The following is a 26798-nucleotide window of genomic DNA, read 5'->3' on the forward strand; positions in this document are numbered from 1 at the left end:
ATCGACATTAACCTTTTCATTCTCCATGATCACCATGGATAAGGACACTAAGACCGTTACTGCAATAGACCACCAGGCAAACAAACATTAATCCCCTCACTGCCCTAGACCACCTGGGATTTCTATAGTAACCCCTTTACTGCCCTAGTGTTACAGTTCTCCCGGTCATTGCTGCCTCCGTGCTGCATTGTCCAACTGGTATTTGACCTTTTACCATACGACTACTCTGTTTGTTCCCTGTTTGTGTGTCGCCCTCACAATCATTCCAGCGTAGGGACTGCCATCCAGTTGTGGGGTCACTGCCTAGGGTGACCATGCAAGTAGGTAGGGATAGTGGGTTTGGTAAGATTTAGGGCTGCACTATCACTGTTTTTGCCCATTACTGACACCTAGATCACCAAGGATACTGTAATTAATCCCCACACTGCCCTCAACTCCCAGGCGTACTGACATTAACAACTCCAAGGTGCTAGACCTGGATGCTGTTACTATTTGCCTGGATGATATTTGGCCCTGTTTAACAGTAGACTTGCCGGCAGAATTTTGTCGCAGACACCATGTCAAAGGTCCGCCAGTGGACACATAGGGGGTCATTTACTAACAGAAATACGTCTATGTAAGGCTACTTTCACACTTGCGTTGTTAATTCCGGTATTGAGATCCGGCAGTGGATCTTAATACCGGAATTATACGGATCCGTTTTGATTTTGCACATCAGGATGCATCCGTTTTATTAGGATGCGGTTGTGTGAAATCAAAACAGAAAAAAATCGGATACGGCGCTAAATACATTGAAAGTCAATGGATAATGGATCAGGTTTTTTAGGCTTACATTGTTATCAATGTCGGATCCGTTTTTATGACCGGATACTAACTCATTCAGAATGCATGAGGAAAGTAGCCTTAGGCGTATTTCTGGTGCAGATTGTGGTGAAAAGGTTATTTGCGCCTCAATCTGCGACTTTTCCCCGCTCGCGCCAGGTCTAAAAAAGTGGGCATGGTGTGTTTTAGGCATAGAAAATGGTCTAAATCTACACCAGCAAAGAAGCTTTCGTAGATTTAGAAGTGGTGGTGGTGGTGGTAGAAGTTATGTAGAGGCCTGCGCCTCTTGATAACTTTTGAAGATCCACCGCCAGCGCAGGGCCTTATTAAGACCGCCATCTGAAATGCCAGTCTTAACAAATGACCCCCATAGTGTCTGAAAACATTGAAAACCTTCTTGGTGCTGTGTGTGAACATCTTGAAGCTGTGGCAGTTGTCCCCTCGCAGGTTAGGTCCATTCAATGGAGCTAAGCTGCTAGCGGGTCTGCAGCATCTAAAGTGAACAACTGGGGCAGAAGCTGCAATGGTTTCTGCCACGGTGTACAGGCCCTTAGGGTGCTGTATGTTAATATTGATTTGAGGCTGTTGTGTATTGCTTAGCTTACAGGGTACAGTGCCTAAGCCCCAAATTACCCTGCTCACTAGCTCCAAAAGCTTAGCATTGTTGAAGGATATGCCTCATTCGGTGTATTGTTCTCTCCTTCTATAACCTTCCCGTATTGTGCCACCCTCAGGTCATTCTCACTCCAGCTGAGCGACAACTGTTTAAGTGATTATGTGGAAATTAGAGAAGGAAATGACACAGGCCTCTTCTTAGAACGTTTCTGTGGAAACACATTGCCAAGTAATGTCACCTCCATCGTTGGTCATATACTTTGGGTAAAGTTTGTGTCTGATGCTTCTGGCAGCGGCTCTGGATTTCAAGCCATTTTCTCCCACTGTAAGTATGTGCATTCAAGTAATTTCCATCTGTTCGGAAAATACACAATAAAAGTGTCAATGACCTTACATTTTAGATGAGAGATAACAATAAAAGTAAATCAAACAAATTTAAACCAGAAATTCAATGAGAGATGTATCATCCACACTGGCCTATGACTTTTTGAAAAAATGTGGGAGCATTTATCAACCCTTGTACACCAGAAAACTGGCAGCAAAAGTCTAAAAGTTTGGCGCATGCCATACTTTTTGGAGACTTTAGAGCACTGCTGGCCACTTTTCCAAAAAGTAGGTGGAGCGGGTAGTGGGCAGTGTGGAATAGACCTGCGCAAACGCACTACAATTATTAAGAAGTGCATCTGACGCCAGCCGGGTACAGATTAAGACCGGCATGTAATACGCCGGTCTTAATAAGTGTTCGCTGTAATTTTTTAGTCCTCATTATTAAAAAAATATCAGTCAGAAAATAGACAATCTATATGATGACCACATCCATTCTGGATGGGCAGGGAAAACAGGTAGAAATACTAACCTCCAGCAGTTATTAGACTCACCACCGTGGCCTGATAGTTAATGTCGAAGAAAGTGATGGTTCAGACTTTGTTGGCAGAATCCATGGTTGATGAAGCAACAATCTCTCAAACCCTGTAAAAAAAAAACATCCTGCCCCTCATAAGTGCTCACCCGGAAAGACTTTGCAGGATAACAGGCTGAACTGGATGGACGTATGTCTGTTTTCAGCCGTACAATCTATGGGGCACATTTATTAACCAGGGTTTTAGACACCATTCTTAATAAAGCCTCATAGTTGGCGGTGGATCCACCGATGTAATGAAGAGGCGCCAGTCTCTCCATAACTTCAGCGGATCCTCTGCATGTAAATGCAAGACGGCTTCCAAGCTGTCTTACATTTAGATCATTTTCTACGCCTAAAACAGACGTAGAAAATCGGCCCATCCCCTTCCCCGCCATGCCCACACTTTTAGACCTGGCGTGAGCGGGGAGAACTGGCCCTCGGTATATTTCAGATTAGTAAATGATCCCTTATGTTACTATGTTTATGTATTCTGCAGTTTTTCAAAGGTCCATTTATCCCACCATGTCTCTACTAATCAAATCGTTTCCTTATGAAGTGCCGCCCCCCCCCCCCCCCTTCCTTTCTGGTACCCTAAGCACCTGCCCTCATGTGCCTTGTTGTAAATATGGCTCTGTAAAGATCCGATCTTAGGCAACCCATATCCTTTCCCTAATTGCTATCCCGAACCCATTTCTGCCACTGTCTATGTGGTATCATCAGAATGACAGAGGGTATAGGTAACATCCCACATACAGGCAAAGGTACGTTACCATTTAAACATATTGTGGTGTCAGATACGAATTACTCCTCCAAACAAACCTCCCAGGTATTTTTCTGTCCCTTGTGATTAAAGGGGTTGTTATTCTATTGGGGCATACGGACGTCATATTATAGACAGTCTGTAAGAGCAGCTCCACTGGGGCAGACCCACCAGGTCCATGAGTTACATACAGTACATGCATTCATGTTACATTTTTCTTGGTTGGTGCCCTCTTTGGTAAAGAAGCAGCATGGTCAAGACATTCTTGTAAGTTGGAAGGTGAAAGGATAGTCATAGATTGGATAGACAGTAGTTGGATGATCGTCAACACCAACAGCATACAGTATAGATTGGGGGCTGGATTGTAAGGAGGGCAAAAGGGGCATGTGCCCCTGGGCCTTCATCATATTAAGGACCTGTTCTTACAACCAGGCTGTTAAAAGTACAACCTAATTGGCTTTCTATCTGGGGTAGAGTATTTGCCAAATTGGTCGACAGGCCAAAAGGTCCTGTAGCCTGCACCACTGGATGCACAGTTATGGGTGCCTTTCAAATAGTTGCTATGGGCTTCAACATTTCACAGCTTTGCATCCCCAGAATTTATACAGGTAGTGTAAACACCTCTCAACATTGGGACCCCCAGTTCTCAGGGGGGTGCCAACCTTATCCAGCCAAGAAGAGGTGGCCATACATGGTTCTCTTCACTTTTAGTAATAGTTACAAAATTACTTCATTTAGTGTCTCGGATGTCTGCGTAACTCCAAAATACTTGACTGTGCAGGTCCACATGCATATACGGCCATCAGTTCTATGTGTGATTACAATATAGAATCAGCAGGCGCGTAGCTAAAGCCTCATGGGCCATGGTCCAAGAGTTCATCTTGGGCCCCTATTCTCTCAGTGCTCTGTGGCCAGGGGCCCAGAAGCACATAGCCTTCGTGCTGCCTGATGCAAAAATTTAAATGGCACCCCCCTCCCCTATTCAAAATTCTTGACCTAACCCCTTCCCTCCAGCCAGAGGTGTAGCTTGACCAGCATGGACTGTCTATAATACCGGTGTCTTCTTATGTTGCACAAGAGTCTTTGGGGCCCCTCAGGCTCATGGGCCCGGTAGCGACAGCTACCTCTGCACTCCCTATAGCTACGCCCCTGGGAATCAGGTGTGGTCCAAGACCCAGAGGTGGGATGACAGCTCCCACCAACCTTAATCTGGACTGTTATGTATGTTAGATTTATTGAGTCGGGAGAAGCAGTGAGGGTTGGACTTCCCTAGAACATCATCTTGCATCACAGATCGAAGAGGTGAAAGTGCTTGCCATCAGAGGAAACAATTTAACTTGGGACCATATCTTATCGTAACATGGTGCCCTTCCCATGGCTTGAGTGGTCATTATGATTATTATTATTATTCATTCAAAGTGAAAGGGTCAGAGTTGCAATACCATCAACAACCTGTAGACAAACATGGCACTGTTTTTCAAATTTTGTGCAACCCCTTTAAAGGAAACCTGTCACCTGGATTTTGTGTATAGAGCTGAGGACATAGGTTGCTAGATGGCCGCTAGCACATCCGCAATACCCAGTCCCCATAGCTCTGTGTGCTTTTATTGTGTAAAAAAAACCTATTTCATACATATGCAAATTAACCTGAGATGAGTCCTGTCCCTGAAATGAGTCAAGGACAGGATTGATCACATTTGCATATGTATCAAATCGGGTTTTTTTACACAATAAAAGCACACAGAGCTATGGGGACTGGGTATTGCGGACGTGCTAGCGACCATCTAGAAACCCATGTCCTCAGCTCTATACACATAATCCCGGTGACAGGTTACCTTTAAGTAAAATGGAGTGTTTTAAAAGCTTCCAGTCTCAACTGCAACTACATGAAGTAGACGTCATCTCTGTATGTGACATTTCATCTATTTCTATTCAATACCTTTAGTATTTGGGAACAATATAGAAGGCACTTATGGACAAATTGCATCTCCGCTGTGGCCCCGGCAGTACCCGCACCATTCTAACTACATTTGGAAAGTTAACGTGGAATCGGGCAGTATCATTGAGATTAGAATTTTGGAGATCGACATTGAAGACCAGGCAACCTGTAGTTTTGACAAACTTCAAGTAAGTTTCTTACTAATTTATTACCTTTTAGGATAAGACTCTTTTGATTTTGTTATGGTGGGATATTCCTACCTTAGGCATTTATGGCCCAACCACAGGTTAGGCCATAAATACCTGAAAGCAGCAGATCCCACCCATGGGACTCTCATCTATTGAGTGCAGGGAGTCTAGCAATCTCCATTTGCCAATGCCCAGATGTAATCTCCATACACTTCAACACAACCTTTCTACATTGACCTCTACGGGATGCTGGCCGCTGTTTTTTAAGATTGATGAAGGCCCCAGAGTTGGGACCTAAGCCTACAATATCAGACAAGACCTGTAGATATGCTATTAATAAACAAAATGGGAAGGTTTTGAAAAATGTATCTTGGGAAATCAGTAAAATTTTATGAAGTCCATTTAGAAGAAAATCCATGTTGGTCTGGGATTCATCTATCTGATAGATCCGTGTGGATGACCTCAAAAGTTAATTGTCACCTTACAAATCATGGCTTCACAAAAGGTACCAAAACTTGTGTTCGTAAATTCAGGCCACTTAAGCCCCACCCCAAGTATGACCAATTGCCCCAGAGGCCCACTTCTGTGTGGGGTTTACACAAGCCTCAAACTTGTTTAGATTGTCTCGGAAAATACAGGATGATCCTGGAAAATCCAGGACTCTTAGCAACTTTTAAGCAATTCTTCCTGGGAAACAGATGGGTGCCTGGTTTGATTGATTACCCAGATCATGTTCCAAGGCTCTCTGAAAGGTTGACTAACAGGGTAACTACCTATTGGTAAGTGGCTTATCTAGAACTGACTGGGCCCTACAACAAATTTTTGAATGGGCCCCCAGCTACCCCCTCCTCCCGTGCAACCCTCACTCCTGTGGGTAGTCAAGATCGCTCTCTCAGACCAGGCTCGGCAACCACTCCGTCCTTTCCTACACGTATATACTGTATGTCATGTCACTATACAGTATATTACGGTATGTCATTGTATAATACTGTAGAGTGGGCCCTGACAGTGAATTCTTTCAGTCCTCCTCCCAGGTGGGCCCCTTCTAAATTCAAGGCCCAGTAGCAGCCGTTTCCCCTATAGCTAAACCCCTGCTATTGGTGGTGCTGAAGATGGCCTTGCGGTTTGCCTAGTGGTCATTTCGCTGTAAACTTTGCTCGTTCGCAGTTCGCCGAACAGACGAACATATGGCGATGTCTGCAAGTGCCATATTCTTTTGCATTGTGCAGAACTTTGACCCATGACACATCCATCAGGTGGGACAGGACAGCCATTTAAGAGGTTTCAGCACATGGACATACCCCCTACCTTATAAATAAACCCGATCTGGCAGCCATTTTACATTCAGTCTTTTGCCAGTGTAGGGAGAGGTTGCTGTGTGGAGCAGGGACAGGCTGTTAGGGACACCAAACGCTAGCTAATAGGGCCACAAAAGTCCTTTTAAGGACTGGTATAGGTGTGCTATCGATAGGTGTGACATACTGAGGGGTGTAATACACTTATAATATACTTTCTAACATAGAAAGTATATTATAGTGCATTTGTAATGTGCAGCAATACTCATTAAGGGGTTCTATATACCTGTTTCCACAAAATACTGATAGAGGGGATTGATATACCTGCTTCCACCAAATATAGATTGAGGGCTGCGATACACCGGCTTCCACCAAATATTGATTAAGGGGCTTGATATAACTGCTTCCACCAAATATTGATTGAGGCCTGCGATATACCTGCTTCTACAAATACTGCTCTTCTATAGGGACTTTGTCACAGGGTCATTTTGAAAATGACAGGCAGAGGAAGAGGCAGACCGTTCCACAGGGATAGTAGGGGTCGGGAAGGTGCACCAGGCCGGAGCCTAAGTGGGAAGTTGGAGAAGGTGCGTGCAATTACGTCAAAGGACGCACCACAGTTAGTTGAGTGGCTCACTCAGCCTTCTGCATCTGCACCCTCCTCATCCTCTGTATCTGCACCCTCCTCACTCTCTGCTGTGTGCACCCCCAAAGACACCACCACCATAATCCCTCCACTCGAGTCAGAGGAATTATTTTCCCATCCATTCCCAGACCTAACAGATGCACAGCCATTCTTGGCATCGGATGAGGAAGAGGAGGTAGCAACGGCCGCCACCCAGCTGTCTGACGACAGTACCCAGATCAGCAGGAGGAGGGTGGTCCCTGCTGTTGCTGCCTTCTCCGAGACCTCAAATGTCAGTGGTGCTGAAGGTGACGATGATGACATGTTGATGGATGTCACGTGGGTGCCCACAAGAGGAAGAGGAGTGGAGTTTAGAGGGAGAGACAGAGGAGCAGATAGGGGGTAGAAGGAGGAGAAGCAGGCAGAACTCGCAGTGCACAGGAGGCAAAAAGCAGACGGCAAATGTATCTGGAGCGAGCCATCCACCCTGCACGGTCACATCTGGTGCTCCCAGGACGCCGGCACTTGGCTCCGCAGTGTGGGCTTTTTTTAACGTGTCAGCTGCTGACAATAGTGTTGCCATCTGCAGCCTGTGCTGTCAACGCATAAGTCGCGGTAAGCCCAACACTCACCTAGGGACGACCGCCATCACCGAGCCCAGTGGGAGCAACGCCGTCAGAACCCACAAAGCCACACTCCTGGCGCTCCACTTCCTGCCTCTTCTCCTTTTCCTCTCTCCTCCCATTTGTCCTCCACTCCACCTTCCATCATGCCGTCGTCGCGTTCATCTAGAAAAGGCAGGCTTCCGTGGCCCAAATGTTCGAACGTAAAAAGTTGATGACGCTGGATAACCCTCTTGCCCAATGGCTGACCGCTGGCTTGTCAGAACTTCTAGCACGCCAACTACTGCCATATAAACTGGGGGACTCGGAGGCCTTTAGAAAATTTGTGGCCATTGGCACACCACAATGGAAGGTCCCCCGGAAGGAAATATTTCTCCCAGAAGGGCATCCCAGAGCTACATGGCCATGTTCAGCGGCAAGTGAATATATCTCTGGCACACAGTGTCAGTGCCAAGATACATCTGACCACAGACACGTGGTCTAGCAAACACAGGAAGGGAAGGTACATAACTTTTACTGCCCACTGAGTGAACCTTCTGACGGCTGTCAAGCATGTAGCCCGTGGCAGCCGTGGGGATTTGGTGTTACCGCCACATATAGCATGCAGGTCTGCCTCTTCTTCTCCTCCTCCTACTCCATCCTCCGTCTCCTCCTCGGCTGACTCCTCCTTTTCCATTGCTACCGCCTCTTCCGCTGTCCCCTTCAAGCTCCCCAGAACCTATTCGACATCACAGGTGAGACGCTGCTATGCTGTGCTGTGGATGTTATGCCTGGAAGCCAAGAGCCACACCGGTCCTGCACTGCTTTCTGCTCTGCGGTCACAGGCCGATCAGTGGCTAACCCCGCTCAATTTGACAGTTAGTAAAGTGGTGTGCGACAACGGTGCCAATCTGCTGAGCTCGCTGAAACAGGGCAAAATGACACACGTCCTGAACTTAGTCATGCAGCGATTCGTTGCCAAATACCCTGGGGACGTCTTGCGGCAGGCCAGGAAAATCTCTGGCCATTTTAGAAGATCTTACATGGACATGGCTCGCCTTGCTGACGTTCAGCGGCGACACCACTTGCCCGTCAGGCGTCTGATTTGTGACTGCCCGACGCGCTGGAACTCCATCTTGTATATGCTTGATAGGCTGCTCCAGCAGAAACGTGCCGTTAACGACTACCTGTACGAACTCTGCGGCAGGACAGGTTCTTGGGAGCTTGGTTTCTTTTCACCACTTCAGTGGCTGCTCATGTGCGACGCATGCAGACTTTTGTGGCCATTTGATGAGATCACCAAACTGGTCAGTCGCAGCCAGGGCGCCATCAGTGACATCGTACCTTACGCCTTCTTTCTGGAGTGTGCATTGCGTCGTGTCATTGGTCAAGCCGTCGAGGAGCAGGAGCTGGAAGATAAGGAAGTCGCAATGCTTAATGAATTTCCAGGGGGGCTACTCCATCTGAGACAAGTCAGCAGGAGTCTGAAGAGGAGTCTGAGGAGGATGGTGGCTGGGGGGAGGAGGCGGAGGAGCAAGAAAGGCAGGCTTTGAGGGGGACTTTAAACTTTTCGGGGATCCCTTGTGTTTTCCGTGGCTGGGGGGAGGAGACCGAGGACGACATTATCCTGGGCGATGAGCAGGAGCCAGGGCACTCCATCTCTTCCAATTTAGTGCAAATGGGAGCCTTCATGCACCAGTGTTTGAAGAGGGACCCCCGTATAAAAAGCGTAATGGGCAAGGACCTGTACTGGGTGGCAACGTACTTAGACCCCCGGTACAAACACAAAATGGCGGACATGTTACCAGCATCACAGAGGACTGTCAGAATGCAGCATTTCCAGCCTTGCTGCGAGAGATGCTGCGTTCTGCTTTTGCGGGCGCTGGCAGAGGAATTTCCACCCACAGAGAAACAGGTGCGGGTACCAATCCTACCGTGCCTGCAAGAAGAGGGCGGTTTGAAGATGTGTTGGTCACTTCAGATATGAGATCATTCTTGCAGCCAACCTATCGACAGCCGCCCTCCGGATCCAGCCTCAGGGAACGCCTAGACTGACAGGTGTCCGACTACATCGGGTTAACAGCCGATGTGGACGCTCTGAGAAGCGAGGAACCCCTGGACTACTCGGTGTGCAGGCTTGACCTGTGGCCAGAGCTGGGACAATTTGCCATGGAACTCTTGGCTTGCCCCTCGTCGAGTGTCCTGTCCGAAAGGACGTTCAGCGCAACAGGGGGGATCGTGACCGATAAGCGCACTCGCCTAGCTCACGACAGTGTGGACTATCTCACATTTCTAAAAATAAATGAGGCAGGGATCTCGGAGGAATTCAACACCTTTGACGACCACGTTTAATTGAATTTCACCTATTACCATTGGTTTTTTTTTCAAAAGGGAGGATTTCGTTAGCCATGTTTTTAATCCAATTTTATATTTTTAGTACTTTTAAACATATGTATTTGACATGTATTTGTACTGGCCTGCAGTAAAATTGATATCCAATGACCGTCTAATATACCTCCAGCCATATAATCCCTTGATATTTTCTGTACGGTGAATGCCTAATGTTTGGGGCCTATAATCTAACTGGCCAACAGTAAAATTGTTATTCAGTGAATGCATAATGTACCTCGAGCCACATAATCACAATTTCTTTTCATGTCAGGTGAATGACTAATTTTTAGGGCCCGTACTCCCGTGGCCTAAAATAAAAAATTTCTAGGCTCCAGCAGGGCACATTCTTGAGAATTTCCCTTTGAGACGCATAAAAATGGCCCCTGATTAAAATACATTTTTTTTAAGGAATTTTTGTCATTGATCCCCCTCTAGTATGTCACTGTCCATGTTGTGGGACTATTTGTGCACTTCTAGTAAGTATTTGGTGGCTGCAAATATGACCTGAAGGTTTTTCTGGTTCGCCTGCCATTAAAGTGAATGTGTCCCGCTGCAAACTTGCGGTTCGCGAACATTTGACCGCGTTCGCGAATCGTCCCGTGCAATGTTCGTCCATCACTATTGAAGAGGTATTTTTCTTCATTACAAATGTTGGTATATACAGTATGAATTCTGCCCTAGTGTATTATAAAATTGACATGAACTTCCTTTACCTTGTAAACATAAATGGTACTGCAATTTATAAAATCTGTGGCATAGGTAAAGATTGCATTCTACATACAATAACATTTCTGACCATCTCTTCCTAGAACTGTAAGTTACACTATTCCTCTGTTATTCTGCCTAAAAATGTATAAATAAATTGATAACTGCATGTTACCTTCCCCTTGGCAATAGGGTGTGCCCGTAGACTGACACTGTCCAATCAGATTGTGTTGGGATATACCCTAATGACAAGGGAAATAGTAACACCTGATTGTCAATTTATTTATAATTGTTTCCAGGGAGGAACAACAGAGGAATGGTACAATACACAGTTCTAAGAAAACATGCTGTAGTTTTATCATTTTATAGGGGATATTTAATGAAATAGACATGTCAGTAGAGCAGACACGGACTTCTTTAAAGGGAACCTGTAACGTTGGACATGGTGTCTGAGCTGCAAGCAGCATGTTGTAGAGCAGGAAAAGCTGAGCAGATTGATATATAGTTTTATGTGAAAAGATTCCGTAAAACTTGTATTTTATACATTTATATCCCTGCTCATTCTGGGCTGTGAAGTCCAGGAGGCGGTCCTATCAGTGATTGACAGGGGGCGGTCCTATCAGTGATTGACAGCTCTCTCTGTATACACAGTCATAGAGGGAAGGCTGTCAGTCACTGATAGGACTGACCAGAATGAGCAGGAATATAAATGTATAAATACAAGTTCTACTGAATCTTTTGCAATAAAACTATATATCAATCTGCTCAGCTCCTCCTGCTCTATAACATGCTGCCTGTGCAGCGTGCCGGACCGCAGGGGAAAACACGTGAGGTGACGGTGGGCTGATGGGAGTAGTAGTTCATTTATACTCACGGTTAGCAGAGCCTCCCTGGGTCGGCAGTGCAGTGGATGGGAAGACAGCATGAAATCTTCCGGGGCACTCTCCGTTGCAGGGAACACCAGCCAGATGTTGGTTGAAGTGCCCTTGATGGTGGTGATGTTTAGGGTGCTTGTGGCTGGGCCCCTGGTTTGTAATGCCAGCACCGTTACGTGCAAATGTTGAGAGTGGTAGTGGTAATAATGAGGAGTCAGTAATTGTAAACCAATTGCACATTTACTGAAGATCAATATTCTCTGGACAGTTGGTACAGTTCATCAATGGACAGCTTTTGTCTGCATAAAAAGTTCAGTGGTATTCTATTATCTGGTAGTGGCAAATGTCTATGAGGAATGGTCCTTTTTGGAGTAGACTCTTTACAGGCAAGGATTCTGGTGATAATCCCTCATTTACTTCACAGCACACTGGCACTAAAGAAGCTAATAATTGTTTATCTAGGAGTTTTCCTTTAAGGGCGTCCCCCTCACGGCAGGCAAACACATCTGCTTCATTATTTGGCAGGAAACTCATCTAGAAATGGATTTTATGTTTCCTCACTACCACCCGGAAGGTTAAGTCAGTGATAATGACAACTTGGCCTAAGTTGTCTGGTTGTGTCCATGCACTCTGAAAGCTTCTCCTGGTCACTGGTGCTAATGAGGTCCATAAGCCTTAGTTAGCTGTTACCCTCAATAGTCTCCTTGCATCTCGGTGTATAGACTCACTGTCTGGTGCTGGTCCTCTGGAGATATCTTCTCCAGGCTTGATCAGGGCCCAGAGGGAAGTACCGCCGTTACATGGTGAATTTGGTCTGTCTCCTTCCTCCATGGACTTGCTTCTTCCTCCTCTCACCAGCTACATTCTCTACACTCAACTCCCTCAGCTAGAACCACCCCCCCACACACTATATATACTATGTGGTCACAGCACCACCTAGGGGTGAATGGATGTAATGACATTGCCAGCCAGAAAATAAAGAATACCATAAATTTCAATTACAGATGTTTGAAGTGTCCTCTTTACACACAGATGTGCACATGTACCTTACATTGCATTTTCATAGTGATAAGTTCCCTTTAAACATTGCCTTCAGAGTGGCTGGACCAGCAGTTAGATATCTGGTCCCCGCTGATCTCCAGTCATCAGGAATCAACATCGTGTTTATGGGTGTCACGTGTCCACTGCAGCCAATCACTGACCGCAGTGGTAACCAATCACCCATGCGGCATGTGACCCAATGAGGTGCCGCATAGGGGATTGGTCACCACTGCGGTCAGTGATTGGCTGCAGTGGTCACGTGACACCCATCAACAGGATGTTCATTGGCAGAGACCCAGTATCTACTGAGGCCTCTGTCAAGTGATGCAGCTGGAATCCAGTGGCAAGAACCAGGTAAGTATGAACCCCACCTCAGGTCCAGCCACTCTGCAGAAGTCAGTTAAAGTTTAGTTTTGGATTACCTCTTTCAGCTTGTGCTAGAAATGTTTTTTCATATTATGTTTTGTGTATTATAATTATATTTGTTCTTATTTTTGCATGATATTAGGCAGTGGATGAGGGACAGACAACTGAGGGTTGTAGTCAATGGAGTATATTCAGACCAAGGTCTTGTTACTAGTGGGGTACCTCAGGGATCTGTTCTGGGACCCATATTGTTTAATCTCTTTATCAGCGAAATTGCAGAAGGCCTCGATGGTAAGGTGTGTCTTTTTGCTGATGACACAAAGATTTGTAACAGGGTTGATGTTCCTGGAGGGATACACCAAATGGAAAAGGATTTAGGAAAACTAGAGGAATGGTCAAAAATCTGGCAACTAAAATTTAATGTTGATAAGTGCAAGATAATGCACCTGGGGCGTAAAAACCCAAGAGCAGAATATAAAATCAGTGATACAGTCCTAACCTCAGTATCTGAGGAAAGGGATTTAGGGGTCATTATTTCAGAAGACTTAAAGGTAGGCAGACAATGTCATAGAGCAGCAGGAAATGCTAGCAGAATGCTTGGGTGTATAGGGAGAGGCATTACCAGTAGAAAGAGTGAGGTGCTCATGCCACTCTACAGAGCACTAATGAGACCTCATCTGGAGTATTGTGCACAGTACTGGAGACCATATCTCCAGAAGGATATTGATACTTTGGAGAGAGTTCAGAGAAGAGCTACTAAACTAGTACATGGATTGCTGGATAAAACTTACCAGGAAAGATTAAAGGACCTTAACATGTATAGCTTGGAAGAAAGATGAGACAGAGGGGATACGATAGAAACTTTTAAATACATAAAGGGAATCAACAAGGTAAAAGAGGAGAGAATATTTAAAAGAAGAAAAACTGCTACAAGAGGACATAGTTTTAAATTAGAGGGGCAAAGGTTTAAAAGTAATATCAGGAGGGGGCGTAGCCTGAGCGCAACATGGACGGACGTGTTTAACTGAGCTCCGTCTCTGAAGCCCTGACTTTGTCATTATCCTGAACTTACCGACCGCAATCATATCACCCACGGAGGAGAGGAGATCGGGACGTTCCCGTAAAACAGGGATGGCACGCAATAAGGCGCAGTCGGCGACTGAAAGGCTCAGAGAATTTGCCAGGTCCGATTCCCAAGATGGCGCCGGCTCTGGACCGCGTGCACAAGCGGTTACCTCCCGGAGTGCTTCCCCTGCTCCTAGTGAGGACGGTTCACCGGACGCTGAACCCTCACTCAAGCAAGTGACCGATCAGTTACTTCAGGCGATAGCTACTTGCCGCTCTTCTCTGTCTGGGAAGATTGAGGAGGTGAAGATAGATATCGGCCTCCTGAGACATGACATGCAGAACATGCGAGATCGTATTGCGGAGGTGGAGAACAGTGTATCCACGGCAGAAGATCAGCTGAACCCACTACCAGCTCGTTTAACCGAATTGGAAAAGAAGGTGGATTATTGGCAGCAAAAGTGTGACGACTACAAAAATCGTTTGCGTCGCAACAATCTGCGCATAGTGGGGCTCCCTGAACGTGCGGAGGGTAATAACCCATGCGATTTTGTGGCAACATGGCTGCGAGCCACTTTCCCGGATGCCGTCTTCTCCACTGCCTTTATTGTAGAGAGAGCGCATAGGGTACCTGCCAAACCTCTGCCGCCTAGAGCGCCGCCGCGGCCATTGTTGGCGCGCCTCCTGACATCGGCGGATCGTGACCACATTCTGCAGTTGGCCCGACGCAAGCAGGAGCTCCGCTTTGAGAATGTAACGGTCATGCTCTTTCCGGACTTCTCTGCAGAACTCCAGAAGCGCAGAGCAACGTTCACAGTGATCAAGAGGCGCCTTCGTGATCTAAACATACTATATTCTATGGCCTACCCAGCCAGGCTACGGGTAGTGGATGGGGACTCCATTAAGTTCTTTAACAATCCTGCTGAAGCCGCGGCCTGGTTGGACGGACAACCGCGCCCAGCAAGACCTCAGAGATGAACACTCTCTGCTCCTTTTCGATGCTATTACTTATCCAGGTTTTTCTTATGCATCGCTTATGTGCCTTACTCATTTTATAGTATAATGCTATTCATGTTGGGTTTTTCCACCACTTGTTATTTATTACCCTCTGCGTCACATGTGCTCACAGCATGACACTGCTGTGTAATACTGTTGTCTTCTAGTGGCTGTACGCAGCGTTTATCTTAGTGGTGATATGCAGTATCCTATGGTCCCTTGACTATGGAAGAAAGGTGGTGTGATTGTTGGTATAAGATTGAGGGGCCTTCCTCTCAGATAGTTGTGCCTATATAATACAAAGTTGGGGCATAAGCTCCTTTCCTTCTTTACCTATTTACACTGCCATACAGGATTTACCACCAAACATCTCGCTGCATACTTGCAATGCCCTGGATGCTTGGCGCTGGATCCATTTTTATGATGTCCTTTTTGAAACCAATGTTAATTGTTTGGTCTTTACTAGCTCTTAGCTACCATTTCATGCTCATCTACGTACCATCATATTATGTGAATGATCTGCAGAGATATGGCGGGAGACGGATGTGTGTGATAGAGGGTGGGGGGAGAAATGTATATTTCACTATGTCACAATGGCAGAAATACGGTTGATGTCTTGGAATGTCAGGGGCCTTGGGAGTGTTAGGAAACGCACGATGGTGTTTTCAGTGATCGGGAGGTTTAATTCTCATATCCTGTGTTTAGAAGAGACCCATCTACTCCATGATAAGACTAGGAGATTATGTAGGCCATGGGTCCAATGGTCTAGCCACTCATGCTGCTCCAACTTGGCCAGGGGAGTTTCTCTCATGGTTCATAAATCTCTGAGATGGGAGGTGGAGAGGCTACAGGTGGACAATGCGGGAAGGTTCATTTTTGTGGCAGCATACATTAACTGCATATTATTTGTTATACTGGGAATTTATATCCCTCCCCCCTCCTCCCTCCAAGTGATACACCAAGCGATATGTTTCGCAGCCTCATTCCCCACAGCACGAGTCATATGTATGGGGGACCTTAACATGACCCTACGTCCCCTGCTGGATCGATTTCAAGGGGAGGGACAATCCCATGGGGTATCTCAGACAGAATCACCGCTGTCCAAATTGATGGCGGAAGTGGGGTGGGAGTACCTGTAGCGCCTTAAGCACCCAGATGATAGGGTCTACTCGTGCCAGTCAGCAAGTCACCATCCCCTGTCCCGCATTGACTACGCCTTTGGTAGCTCCACAGTGAGTTCACTCTCCTATCAGGTGGAGTATGGTGCCAGAGGGGTATCAGACCATAACCCTATCCTGTTGTCCTTGCTAATGTCTGCTAGGGGGGTGAGCCGTTCCATGAGGGTGCACCCCTTCTGGCTAACATTGTTCCCGCCCTCAGATCGTATCCCAGACCAATTAGCTATGTTCCTGTCTGAACATGCCGCTTATACAGATAGGTCGATAGTATGGGAGACATTGAAGGCCTATTTGAGGGGGTGCCCGAGATCGTCTATTTCGTTTATTAAACGGAATTCTGCTAAACAAGAAAAAGACCTGGCTGAGGAATGTGCTGGGAGGGAGAGGCTGTATGTTGCGGACCCAACATCTCAGAATAGGGAGGAGTGGCTACAAGTTGGGAGGCGTTATCTTACGTGGTTACAGTAAAAGGCTCAGCGCAAAAAGTTTTTCACTAAACAATCTTTTTTTGAACTGGGCAATCAGTCTAGTAAGTTGCTGGCACATATCGTTCACCGGAACCAAGCGTCTCCTGCTATCCTGCATATTAGAGATGGGGAGGGTACTATAGTAGTGGAGCCGGAGGCTATAGCTCAGCGCTTCCGGGAATTCTATCAAGATCTGTATGAGGCTCGTGTTGATTATACTACAGAGACAGTTAATACTTACCTGCAGGAGTTAGATTACCCCAAGCTTTCACAGGACCTAGCTTAATCTTTGGAAGGCCCAATATTGGAAAGGGAAATAGTGGACGCCATCAAATCTTTAGCGAATGGAAAATCCCCTGGCCCGGATGGGCTACCATTAGAAATATACTCAAGATATGCTGATCAGTTAGTAAGTCCCTTATTGCAAATGTACCATGACTCCTTCTCAAAGGGTGTCCTACCACCTTCACTGTATGAGGCCACTATTGTAATACTGCTCAAACCGGGCAAGGATCCGACTGAGTGTGGATCATATAGACCCATATCACTATTGAATTTAGACTATAAGATCTTGGCTAAGATTTTAGCACAGAGGCTGAATGGGGTCATAGTAAATCTTATTCATCCCGATCAGTCTGGATTCTTGCCCGGTAGATCTACGACAGATAATATACGCAGAGTACAGGTTGTCACCCAGATTGGCCTTCAATGGAGGAAGCATTGGGCCCTTGCTTCTTTAGACACAGCTAAGGCCTTTGATTCAGTGGAATGGCCCTACTTATTGGCGACTTTAGAATGTTTTGGGATAGGTCCAGCATTTATTAAATGGATTTCAGTGCTATATAAGCACCCCTCGGCTGGTATTCTGGTGAACAGTATGTGCTCCGCGAACTTTGACCTGGGCCGTGGGACCAGACAGGGATGCCCGCTGTCACCATTATTATTCGCCTTGGCGATTGAGCCTTTAGCTATTCGAATTAGATCTGATGACCTATTCCAGGGGATATATATAGGAGATCAAGAGGACAGAGTGGGTCTATACGCGGACGACATGATACTGTTCATGTCAGATGTGGAATCCACACTACCTCGAGCCACTCATCTCATTGAAACATTTAGTCAGTTTTCTGGTCTCAAGATTAATTGGACTAAATCTGTTCTATTTCCACTGTATTCCTTATCCTCATCCTCTCTGAATACAGAGTTACCTATAGTATCTGAGTTTAAATATTTGGGAATTCATATTACCAAAGACGTAACATCTTTCCACACCCTCAACATACAGCCTCACAGTGCAGACAAATTCAGGATTTGGAGTGGGCTCCCCCTGTCTGTCCCAGGGCGAATTAACCTGATTAAACTGATTATTTTGCCTAAGTGGTTATATGTTCTGGAGCATGCTCCCTGCATAGTGCCTAAAAAAATATTTCAACGCTTCAAGTCTCTTCTATCTCCATTCATATGGGGTAATAATAGACGTAAACTGTCAATTGATGTGCTGTGCAGACCTAGAGGTGAAGGAGGTATGTCCTTGCCTGATCTATATCTGTATTATCTGGCGGGGCAGCTGAGGCAGTTAAAGTCATGGATTTCCTCCGAAGGTGCTCTGACCAGAGCGGAAAAGCAGTTAGCGGTGTTCTTAGATATTCCATCATTATGGCCAGTGCTGGAACAACCAAAACTGTTTGGTCGACTGCTCCTACCTGTACACAAGCTAGCCGCCCAAGTCTGGGAGGCTGGCAAGAAACTGCATTCTCACACAGGACTGACACCTGAGGTACCTTTATGGGATAACCCTATGTTTCCTTCCCTTCGCACAGGAATAGATGGATGGTTCTGGAGGGATCATGGGATTGGTGTTCTGGGAGATTTATATTCCAGCAATGTATTTAACTCCTTTGAGCAACTGAAGGAACGCCATGATCTCCCTAGAACATCCTTTTTTAAATATCTTCAGGTACGACATGCAATGAGCACTCACTTTGGAAATACTATAATATCTATTTCTGATTACCCACTGATCGGTGTCATACGCTCCCAAGGTCCCAAGGGATTCATCTCTGCTCTCTATACTCACCTGCTGAATACTAAAATGCATGGAACCCCCCTCTTGGTATTATCTAAATGGGAAACACTAATGCCAGGTATTACTAATGAGGAAATCAATGATATATTGGAATCCTCTGTATTGGTTTCCCCATCTATTAATAATAAATTTATACAGTTATGTATTGTTCACCAAAGTTATCTATCACCCGTGCGGCTACAAAGGATAGGCAAATTGACACACTCTAGATGTCACAGATGTGACGCGGAAGGGGCAAATTTTTGGCACCTTATATGGGAATGTCCATATATACAAAACTTCTGGTCTGACATCATAAGTTTCCTTAATACACTCACGCATCCTTCTGTGGCATTGACTCCACAGGTATGTTTGTTTGGTATTCTGGATGAGGAAGTATATCCCCACCATTGCAGAATTTTCTTAAGAGAAACATTATTTCTCGCACGAAAGGCTATTGGGACTCGCTGGATGGGTGATAGACGACCTTCTATTAACCAATGGAAAGTACTTGTGAACAATGTGGTGTCCTATGAGAATATTGTATTTAAGAACCGAGGTTGTCCCCAGAAGTTCAATAAAGTGTGGGGATCTTGGTGTTCATCCATACATACGATGTATTCAGCTCCCAGATTTTCTGATAATCTTAATGCAGTGTTAGGGTAAAATGCTTGTGTACATACTGTAAACATGTGTCCTGCCCGTCATGATTGCTCTGTACATTCATTACAACTGTGAAGTGTAACTTATTGCAACTGATGTCAGTATGAATATGGTACTGTTCTTGTTTTATTTTGCATTTGAATGTCTCATTGACCTTCATGTATACCAACGTGGTCTGTACTTTTCTAATGATTCGTTCAATAAAACGAGTTTAAAAAAAAAAAAAGTAATATCAGGAAGTATTACTTTACTGAGAGAGTAGTGGATGCATGGAATAGCCTTCCTGCAGAAGTGGTAGCTGCAAATACAGTGAAGGGGTTTAAGCATGCATGGGATAGGCATAAGGCCATCCTTCTTATAAGATAGGGCAGGGGCTATCCATAGTATTCAGATATATTGGGCAGACTAGATGGGCCAAATGGTTCTTATCTGCCGACACATTCTGTGTTTCTATGTTTCTATATTGTTCTGGATTTCTCTTGCAGATATTTGATGGACCCGACACCCACTTTCATATAATAGGCACATATTGCGGGGTTGCTCCTCCTCCTTCCCTCTTCTCCTTCGGTAGCACAGTGACCATTCAGTTCCTTAGTGACAACAGTATCAGCAAAAGGGGATTTCTGCTGGAATGGACTGCAGTCAATGCATCACCTGAGCCAGTGCCTACCATCACTCCAGGTATCAATCTTAAAGGGGGTTTCCAGTTGGCTTCAGCATCCTTTAAAATAATCATTTATGAAGGTCGCTGTCATTTTGTAATGTATTTCTTTTCCCTTTATTGCTCCTATCTCCCGTTCTGGGCTGTGGTCACATGACAATGTCCATGCAGTTTCTTCTTGTTTCCTGTGATGTAATGTCCATGGGCGGGGCAGTGATAGGGAAGTGTCTATGTAACTAGCTGGGTGGGAGGAGCTATAACCTAGCTGGGCAGTGCTGGAGGTGTGGCAGAGAAAGGAGAAGTGCATCATGGGTTTGGTTGGATACAGGAACAGGAAGTGCTACATACAGGATGGAAACAACCAGAGGGATTGATTTACATGGTGGAAACGGGTCAGGAGAGTCCAAAGTGAAAAAAATAGCTTGAAGAAGATGTAGCTGAGGTAAGCAACGACATGAGCGTGTATGTTAGAGCAGCGGTCCCCAACCGCCGGGCCGCGGCCCAGGACCGGGCCGTGGAGGATTGTTAGCCGGGCCGCAGCGATCAGGGCAGTCTTTAACTCTGTACTAATGAAGCGCTTCCATTATGGAAGCGCTTCATTAGTACAGAAGGACCAGGGAGCGGTGAAGGATCTGTACTCACCACTTCCTGGTCCTCGGCTCGGCTATCGGCTGTGCATGGCTGCGCACAGCGTGAGGTCTCTCTGTGACCTCACGCTGTGCGCCGCTATACACAGCCAGCCGACAGCAGAATGAAGAGGATCGCGATGGTGACCAGGAGCAGGAGAGGTAAGTGGTTTTTTTTATATTATTTTATTTGCACTAGGGGCTGATGGCTGACCTGGGGGACATGGGGCTGACATGAGGGGCTAATGGGGGGCTTATGGCTGACATGAGGGGCTAATGGGGGCTTATGGCTGACATGAGGGGCTAATGGCTGACATGAGGGGCTAATGGGGGCTTATGGCTGACATGGGGGCTTATGGCTGACATGAGGGGCTAATGGGGGCTTATGGCTGACATGAGGGGCTAATGGGGGGCTTATGGCTGACATGGGGGCTTATGGCTGACATGAGGGGCTAATGTGGGGCTTATGGCTGACATGAGGGGCTAATGGGGGGCTGATGGCTGACATGAGGGGCTAATGGGGGGCTTATGGCTGACATGAGGGGCTAATGGGGGGCTTATGGCTGACATAAGGGGCTAATGGGGGGCTTATGGCTGACATGAGGGGCTAATGGGGGCTTATGGCTGACATGGGGGACTTATGGCTGACATGAGGGGCTAATGGGGGGCTTATGGCTGACATGAGGGGCTAATGGGGGGCTTATGGCTGACATGGGGGGCTTATGGCTGACATGAGGGGCTAATGGGGGGCTTATGGCTGACATGAGGGGCTAATGGGGGGCTTATGGCTGACATGAGGGGCTAATGGGGGCTTATGGCTGACATGAGGGGCTAATGGGGGGCTTATGGCTGACATGAGGGGCTAATGGGGGGCTTATGGCTGACATTGGGGGGGGGGGGTTTATGGCTGACATTGGGGGGGTTTATGGCTGACATTGGGGGGGTTTATGGCTGACATTGGGGGGGTTTATGGCTGACATTGGGGGGTTTATGGCTGACATTGGGGGGTTTATGGCTGACATTGGGGGCTGATAGATGGCTTAAGGTTTGGGGGTTGATCTGAGCCATTGGGGGTCTGATCTGAGGTCTGATTAACATTGGGGGTCTGATTGCTGGTCTGACCTGAGGTGTAATGAAAAATATTTTTTTCTTATTGTTCTTCTCTAAAACTAGGTGCATCTTATAGGGCGAAAAATAATGTACAGTGCAGCAGAGACCAGTGCAGCAGAGACCAGTGCAGCAGAGACCATAGTCAGTTTATATAGTCATTATATAGTGTTATATATTTAATATGCACCTTGTGTTTTGTTATGCGCGTGAATCAGTCAGCCCCGCCCACCCCCTAAGCCCCGCCCCAGGTGCAGCCTATCCTCTGGATAGGTCATCAGTATCTGATTGGGGAGACCCCCGACGATCAGCTGTTTGATAAGGCTCCAGTGCTCATATTAGTTCCGTGGCCTTCTTGAGGCTTTTCCTAGGCCACGTGATGTTAAATTCATTGATCACATGGCCTTGGCGCAAGTCGGCCCCATTGAAGTGAACCGCGATACCAAGCACAGCCACTGTCAGATGGGCGGCGCTGTGCTTGGTGAGCAGAGAGGTGGCCGTGGCACTCACAGGAGCGCAGCTGCCTTCTCAAACAGCTGATCGGTAAAGGTCTTGGGTGTCGGACCCCCACCCTTCAGATACTGATGACCTATCCTGAGGATAGGCCATTGGTAGAAAAGTATCGGAAAACCCTGACATTTGCTTCCATACATAATGAGGGATGAAAGTAAATGACGTGTCGAAAAAAAAAAGGTGCAGCCAAAGTTTCTCTCTACAGTCCATCCTGATATTTTCTTTATTTCATATTAGTAGTAGAGGGCGCTATTACACTTGGTATGGACATTGAACCATATGTTATCACATTACAGGTGCATGCGGTGGAGCTTTACAGACCGGAGAAACACCACTATTTCTTTTCTCTCCTGGATGGCCCAATATGTACCCTTCGAGGATTGTATGTACCTGGGTGATCCGGTCTCCTGAGTCCACGGTGGAGCTGAATCTCCTGTCAGCGGATATTGAAGCACACAGCACGTGCAATAATGACAAGCTGGTCATCAGAGACGGTAAGGGATAGATCACTGTATAAAGATGGAAAATAATAAGGTTGATGACTGTAAATGTCCATTCTTTCTCGTTTTTCTATCTAAATAGAGTGTGTGGTCGTTAATTCTTAAAGGGGTTTCCAGAACTTAAAGGGGTTATCCCATGAGTAATGTAAAAAATTACAATCAGCCATCATATAGTACATGACAATCTCTTTCTAACAAACCAGTCCTGTACCTTGCATGGATCTAGAGATCTTCCCAATTATTCCTCCCATTGCTCTGCTAGATTTATATCAAGCTGGCAGCTCAAGTAGAGAGTGTCTTTTCTACTGTAGCTCAGGGGGCGTGTCCATGCTCTCCCTATCACAGCTCAGGGGGCGTGTCCATGCTCTCCCTATCACAACTCAGGAGGCAGCTGAAGGATGAAACTGAGCATGTGCGGCCATCTGAGTGAGCAGGACAAAGAAATAAGAAAAAAATAAACCATTGGTGGCGCTATACAGAGAGATCTCATTGCAATTACAAAAGTATTCAGATCCAAGTGCTGGTTAGAAAACTGTAGAATATTTTTCATGGGACAACCCCTTTAAATACTCATGACCTATCCTCAGGATAAGTAGTATAAGGCCCCATTCACACGTCCGCAAAAGGGTCCCATTCATTCTCTATGGGCCCGGACATGAAGCGGAGAGCACACTATGTGCTCTCCGCTTCCGCATTTGCGGAGCGCAGCCCCGAAATTCCGGGTTTCGGCCCCGACTTTCCGGTCCGCAGCTCCGCAAAAGATAGAACATGTCCTATTCTGTCCGCAGCTGCGGACAAGAATAGGCATTTCTATAGGGGGTGCCGGCCGGGTGTGTTGCGGATCCGTAATCTGCGGGTCCGCAACACACCACGGACGTGTGAATGGAGCCTAAATATGCGGCACTCAGAGTAGTCTTTGCCATTTGGAATAATTTATTATTCTTATTATTATTAAAGCGCCATTCATTCCATACCGCTGTACATATGATAAGCGGTGCACATACATAATACAGACAATTGCAATAATCATAAACAAGACAAGTTACAAACTGGTACAGAAGGAGAGAGGGCCCTGCCCGCGAGGGCTTACAATAGCATGGTATGGGAGCAGGACACAGTAGGTGCGGGTGAAGTTGGTCATGGCGGTATAGAGGCAGCAGGGTCACGGGTTGTAGGCTTGTCTGAAGAGGTGGGTTTTCAGGTTTCTTTTGAAGGATTCCAATGTAGGTGAGAGTCTGATATGCTGGGGTAGCGAATTCCAGAGTATGGGGGATGCACGGGAGAAATCTTGGAGTCGATTGTGGGAAGAGGCGATAAGAGGAGAGGAGAGAAGGAGGTCTTGTGAGGATCGGAGAGTGCGTGGGGGGATGTATCTGGAAAGTAGCTCAGAGATGTAGGGAGGGGACATGTTATGGACGGCCTTGTGTTATTTCACATCAAAGGTTCATGATCCAGTTTAAAGAAAATAATTTATTAGACGACCACTTTTCATGTTGAGAAACCGAATGTTTCGGTCCACACAGACCTTCTTCGGCGGCTTTAAATTCTGTAGTGAAGGATATAGAAACTCATGTCTATAACAGAGTATCAGAGCGACAGATGTGATAGGTACATCTATATAACACTATATTGCCACTATACAAAGTATTGGTGCGGCCTCAACTGGAATACGCGGTTCAGTTCTGGGCACCAGTCCATAAAAAGGATGCCCTGGAGTTAGAAAAAGTACAAAGGAGAGCAACTAAACTCATAAAGGGCCTGGAAGATCTTAGTTAAATGATTAAATGAACTGAATTTGTTTTGCCTTGAAAAAAGACGTCTAAGGGGGACATGATTAACCTGTACAAATATATAAAGGGACCATACAAAAAATATCAAGGGAAGCTATTCTGTGTTAAACAAGGGTCCACTCCCTATGACTGGAGAAAAAAAAAACAGTCATAAGAGGCGACAAGCATTCATTACAGTAAGGGCTGTGAATCTCTGGAATAGCTGCAGGAGCTGGTCACAGCAAATACAGGAGATGGCTTCAAAAAAGGTTTAGATGAGTTTTTTTAATTCAAAATAACATTGAGGCTCATGACAATGTATAGAAATCTTGTCCCACCCACCCTTTCCCTTTGGCCCAACCCCTTTTTAAAAGGAAGATAGACATTGATCCAGGGATTTGTTCTGTGGATCGATATCAGCAGGATTATAGGTCGGACTTGATGGACTTTTTTCTTTTACCAGCCTTAACAACTATGTAACGATGTTACTATATATACATATATTGTGGGGATTTGCTCTGGTAGACAGGCTTGCGGACGCAGTATAGAGGCAACCATGGGCGTCCGCATGGGGGGCATGGGGGGGCAAGTGCCCCCCCCCTGGAAATCGGGGCACAGGGAGATGAACGCTTCCATTGTGGAAGCGTTCATCTCCATAGTCATCTGTATCGCCGTCCTCAGGAGAGCGATACAGATGACTGTGCTGAGGCAGGGGAGGGAGAGGCGTGTCCCTTTCCCTTCTTCTGATAGGCTGCTGGCATAGTGCCTGCAGCCTATCAGAGGCCGGCGCAGGCGGCGCGATGACGTCATCGCGCCGCCTGAGCCATACAGCGCGGGACACAGGCCAAAAGAGGCCTGCATCGCATCGCTGCCAAGGAGGTAAGTGTAAGTGTTTATTTTTTTTGTGTACAATACTGGTGGCTACTGGCACATAATGGGGGTCTCTGGCTACTGGCACATAATGGGGGTCTCTGGCTACTGGCACATAATGGGGGGGCTGTCATTACTGGCACATAATGGGGGGGCTGTCATTACTGGCACATAATGGGGGGCTGTCATTACTGGCACATAATGGGGGGCTGTCATTACTGGCACATAATGGGGGGCTGTCATTACTGGCACAAAATGGGGGGCTGTCATTACTGGCACATAATGGGGGCGCTGTTATTACTGGCACATAGAGGGCGCTGTCATTACTGGCACAAGGGGGGGCTGTCATTACTGGCACATGATGGGGGGGCTGTCATTACTGGCACATGATGGGGGGCTGTTATTACTGGCACATTATTGGGGGCACTATAGGGGCATCTACTGAGGCCACAAAGAAGGGGTGTTTTATATGGGGGGCGCTGTACAGTAGAATTTTATACTGGGACACATTATGGTGGGTACTATGAGGAAGGGGGGAGAGGAGTACTATGGGGTCATCTACGGGGGGCACTAAGAAGGGGTATTTTATACTTGCAAATTATGGGGGACACTGAGGGCATCTACTGGGGCATTTTATACTGGTACATTATGGGGGGCACTAGGAGGAAGAGGGGAGAGAAGCACTATGGAGGCATTTACTGGGGGCGCAATATATAGGGGTATTTTATACTGGCACATTATGGGGACATTAGCTCAACTGGGGGCATTACAAGGGGATATTTTTGCACTGTCACATTATAAGGAGAATTATTTCTCCTGGGGAGCATTATGGTGGGCTTTATTACTCCCACATGGTATGACCCCCCTAGTAGCAGCACCACCCTCTCCCTGCTCTGCTATTCCTCTGCCCCTTCTCCAAATCCTTATTATGAAATCTTTCTCATTAGGATAAAACACAACATCAGCTCCGCTGAGCCCCCCAGCCAAGTGTTGAAGTGGTGTCCGAGATCCCCAAGGGCCAAGCCAAGTAATTGTAAGTTTTCATGTGAAATATGTTAATATTATACACATATAGCCTACACTGTGCCACACAATATACAGTATACCGCTACACTGTGTAGTCTGTTTTATAAGCACCATTGTATTGTGGCGGCGGACAGAAAATAATCTGGAAGTGCCCCTCCCGAGACCAG

The 26798-nt window shown here is 46.5% G+C and overlaps 1 protein-coding gene across 1 annotated transcript in view; it reads left to right on the plus strand.

Moving 5' to 3' along the window:
* Positions 1–26798, plus strand: part of CUBN (cubilin) — a 236538-nt gene that overhangs the window by 115296 nt on the left and 94444 nt on the right. The window contains exons 37-40 of the mRNA XM_040434511.1: positions 1557–1762; positions 5044–5225; positions 20045–20240; positions 22763–22960. Of these exons, the coding sequence (XP_040290445.1) occupies positions 1557–1762; positions 5044–5225; positions 20045–20240; positions 22763–22960 (782 nt within the window). The remainder of the gene's footprint in view (positions 1–1556; positions 1763–5043; positions 5226–20044; positions 20241–22762; positions 22961–26798) is intronic.

The sequence above is a fragment of the Bufo bufo genome, chromosome 5 (assembly GCF_905171765.1).
Source record: "Bufo bufo chromosome 5, aBufBuf1.1, whole genome shotgun sequence".
Lineage (NCBI taxonomy): Eukaryota > Metazoa > Chordata > Amphibia > Anura > Bufonidae > Bufo > Bufo bufo.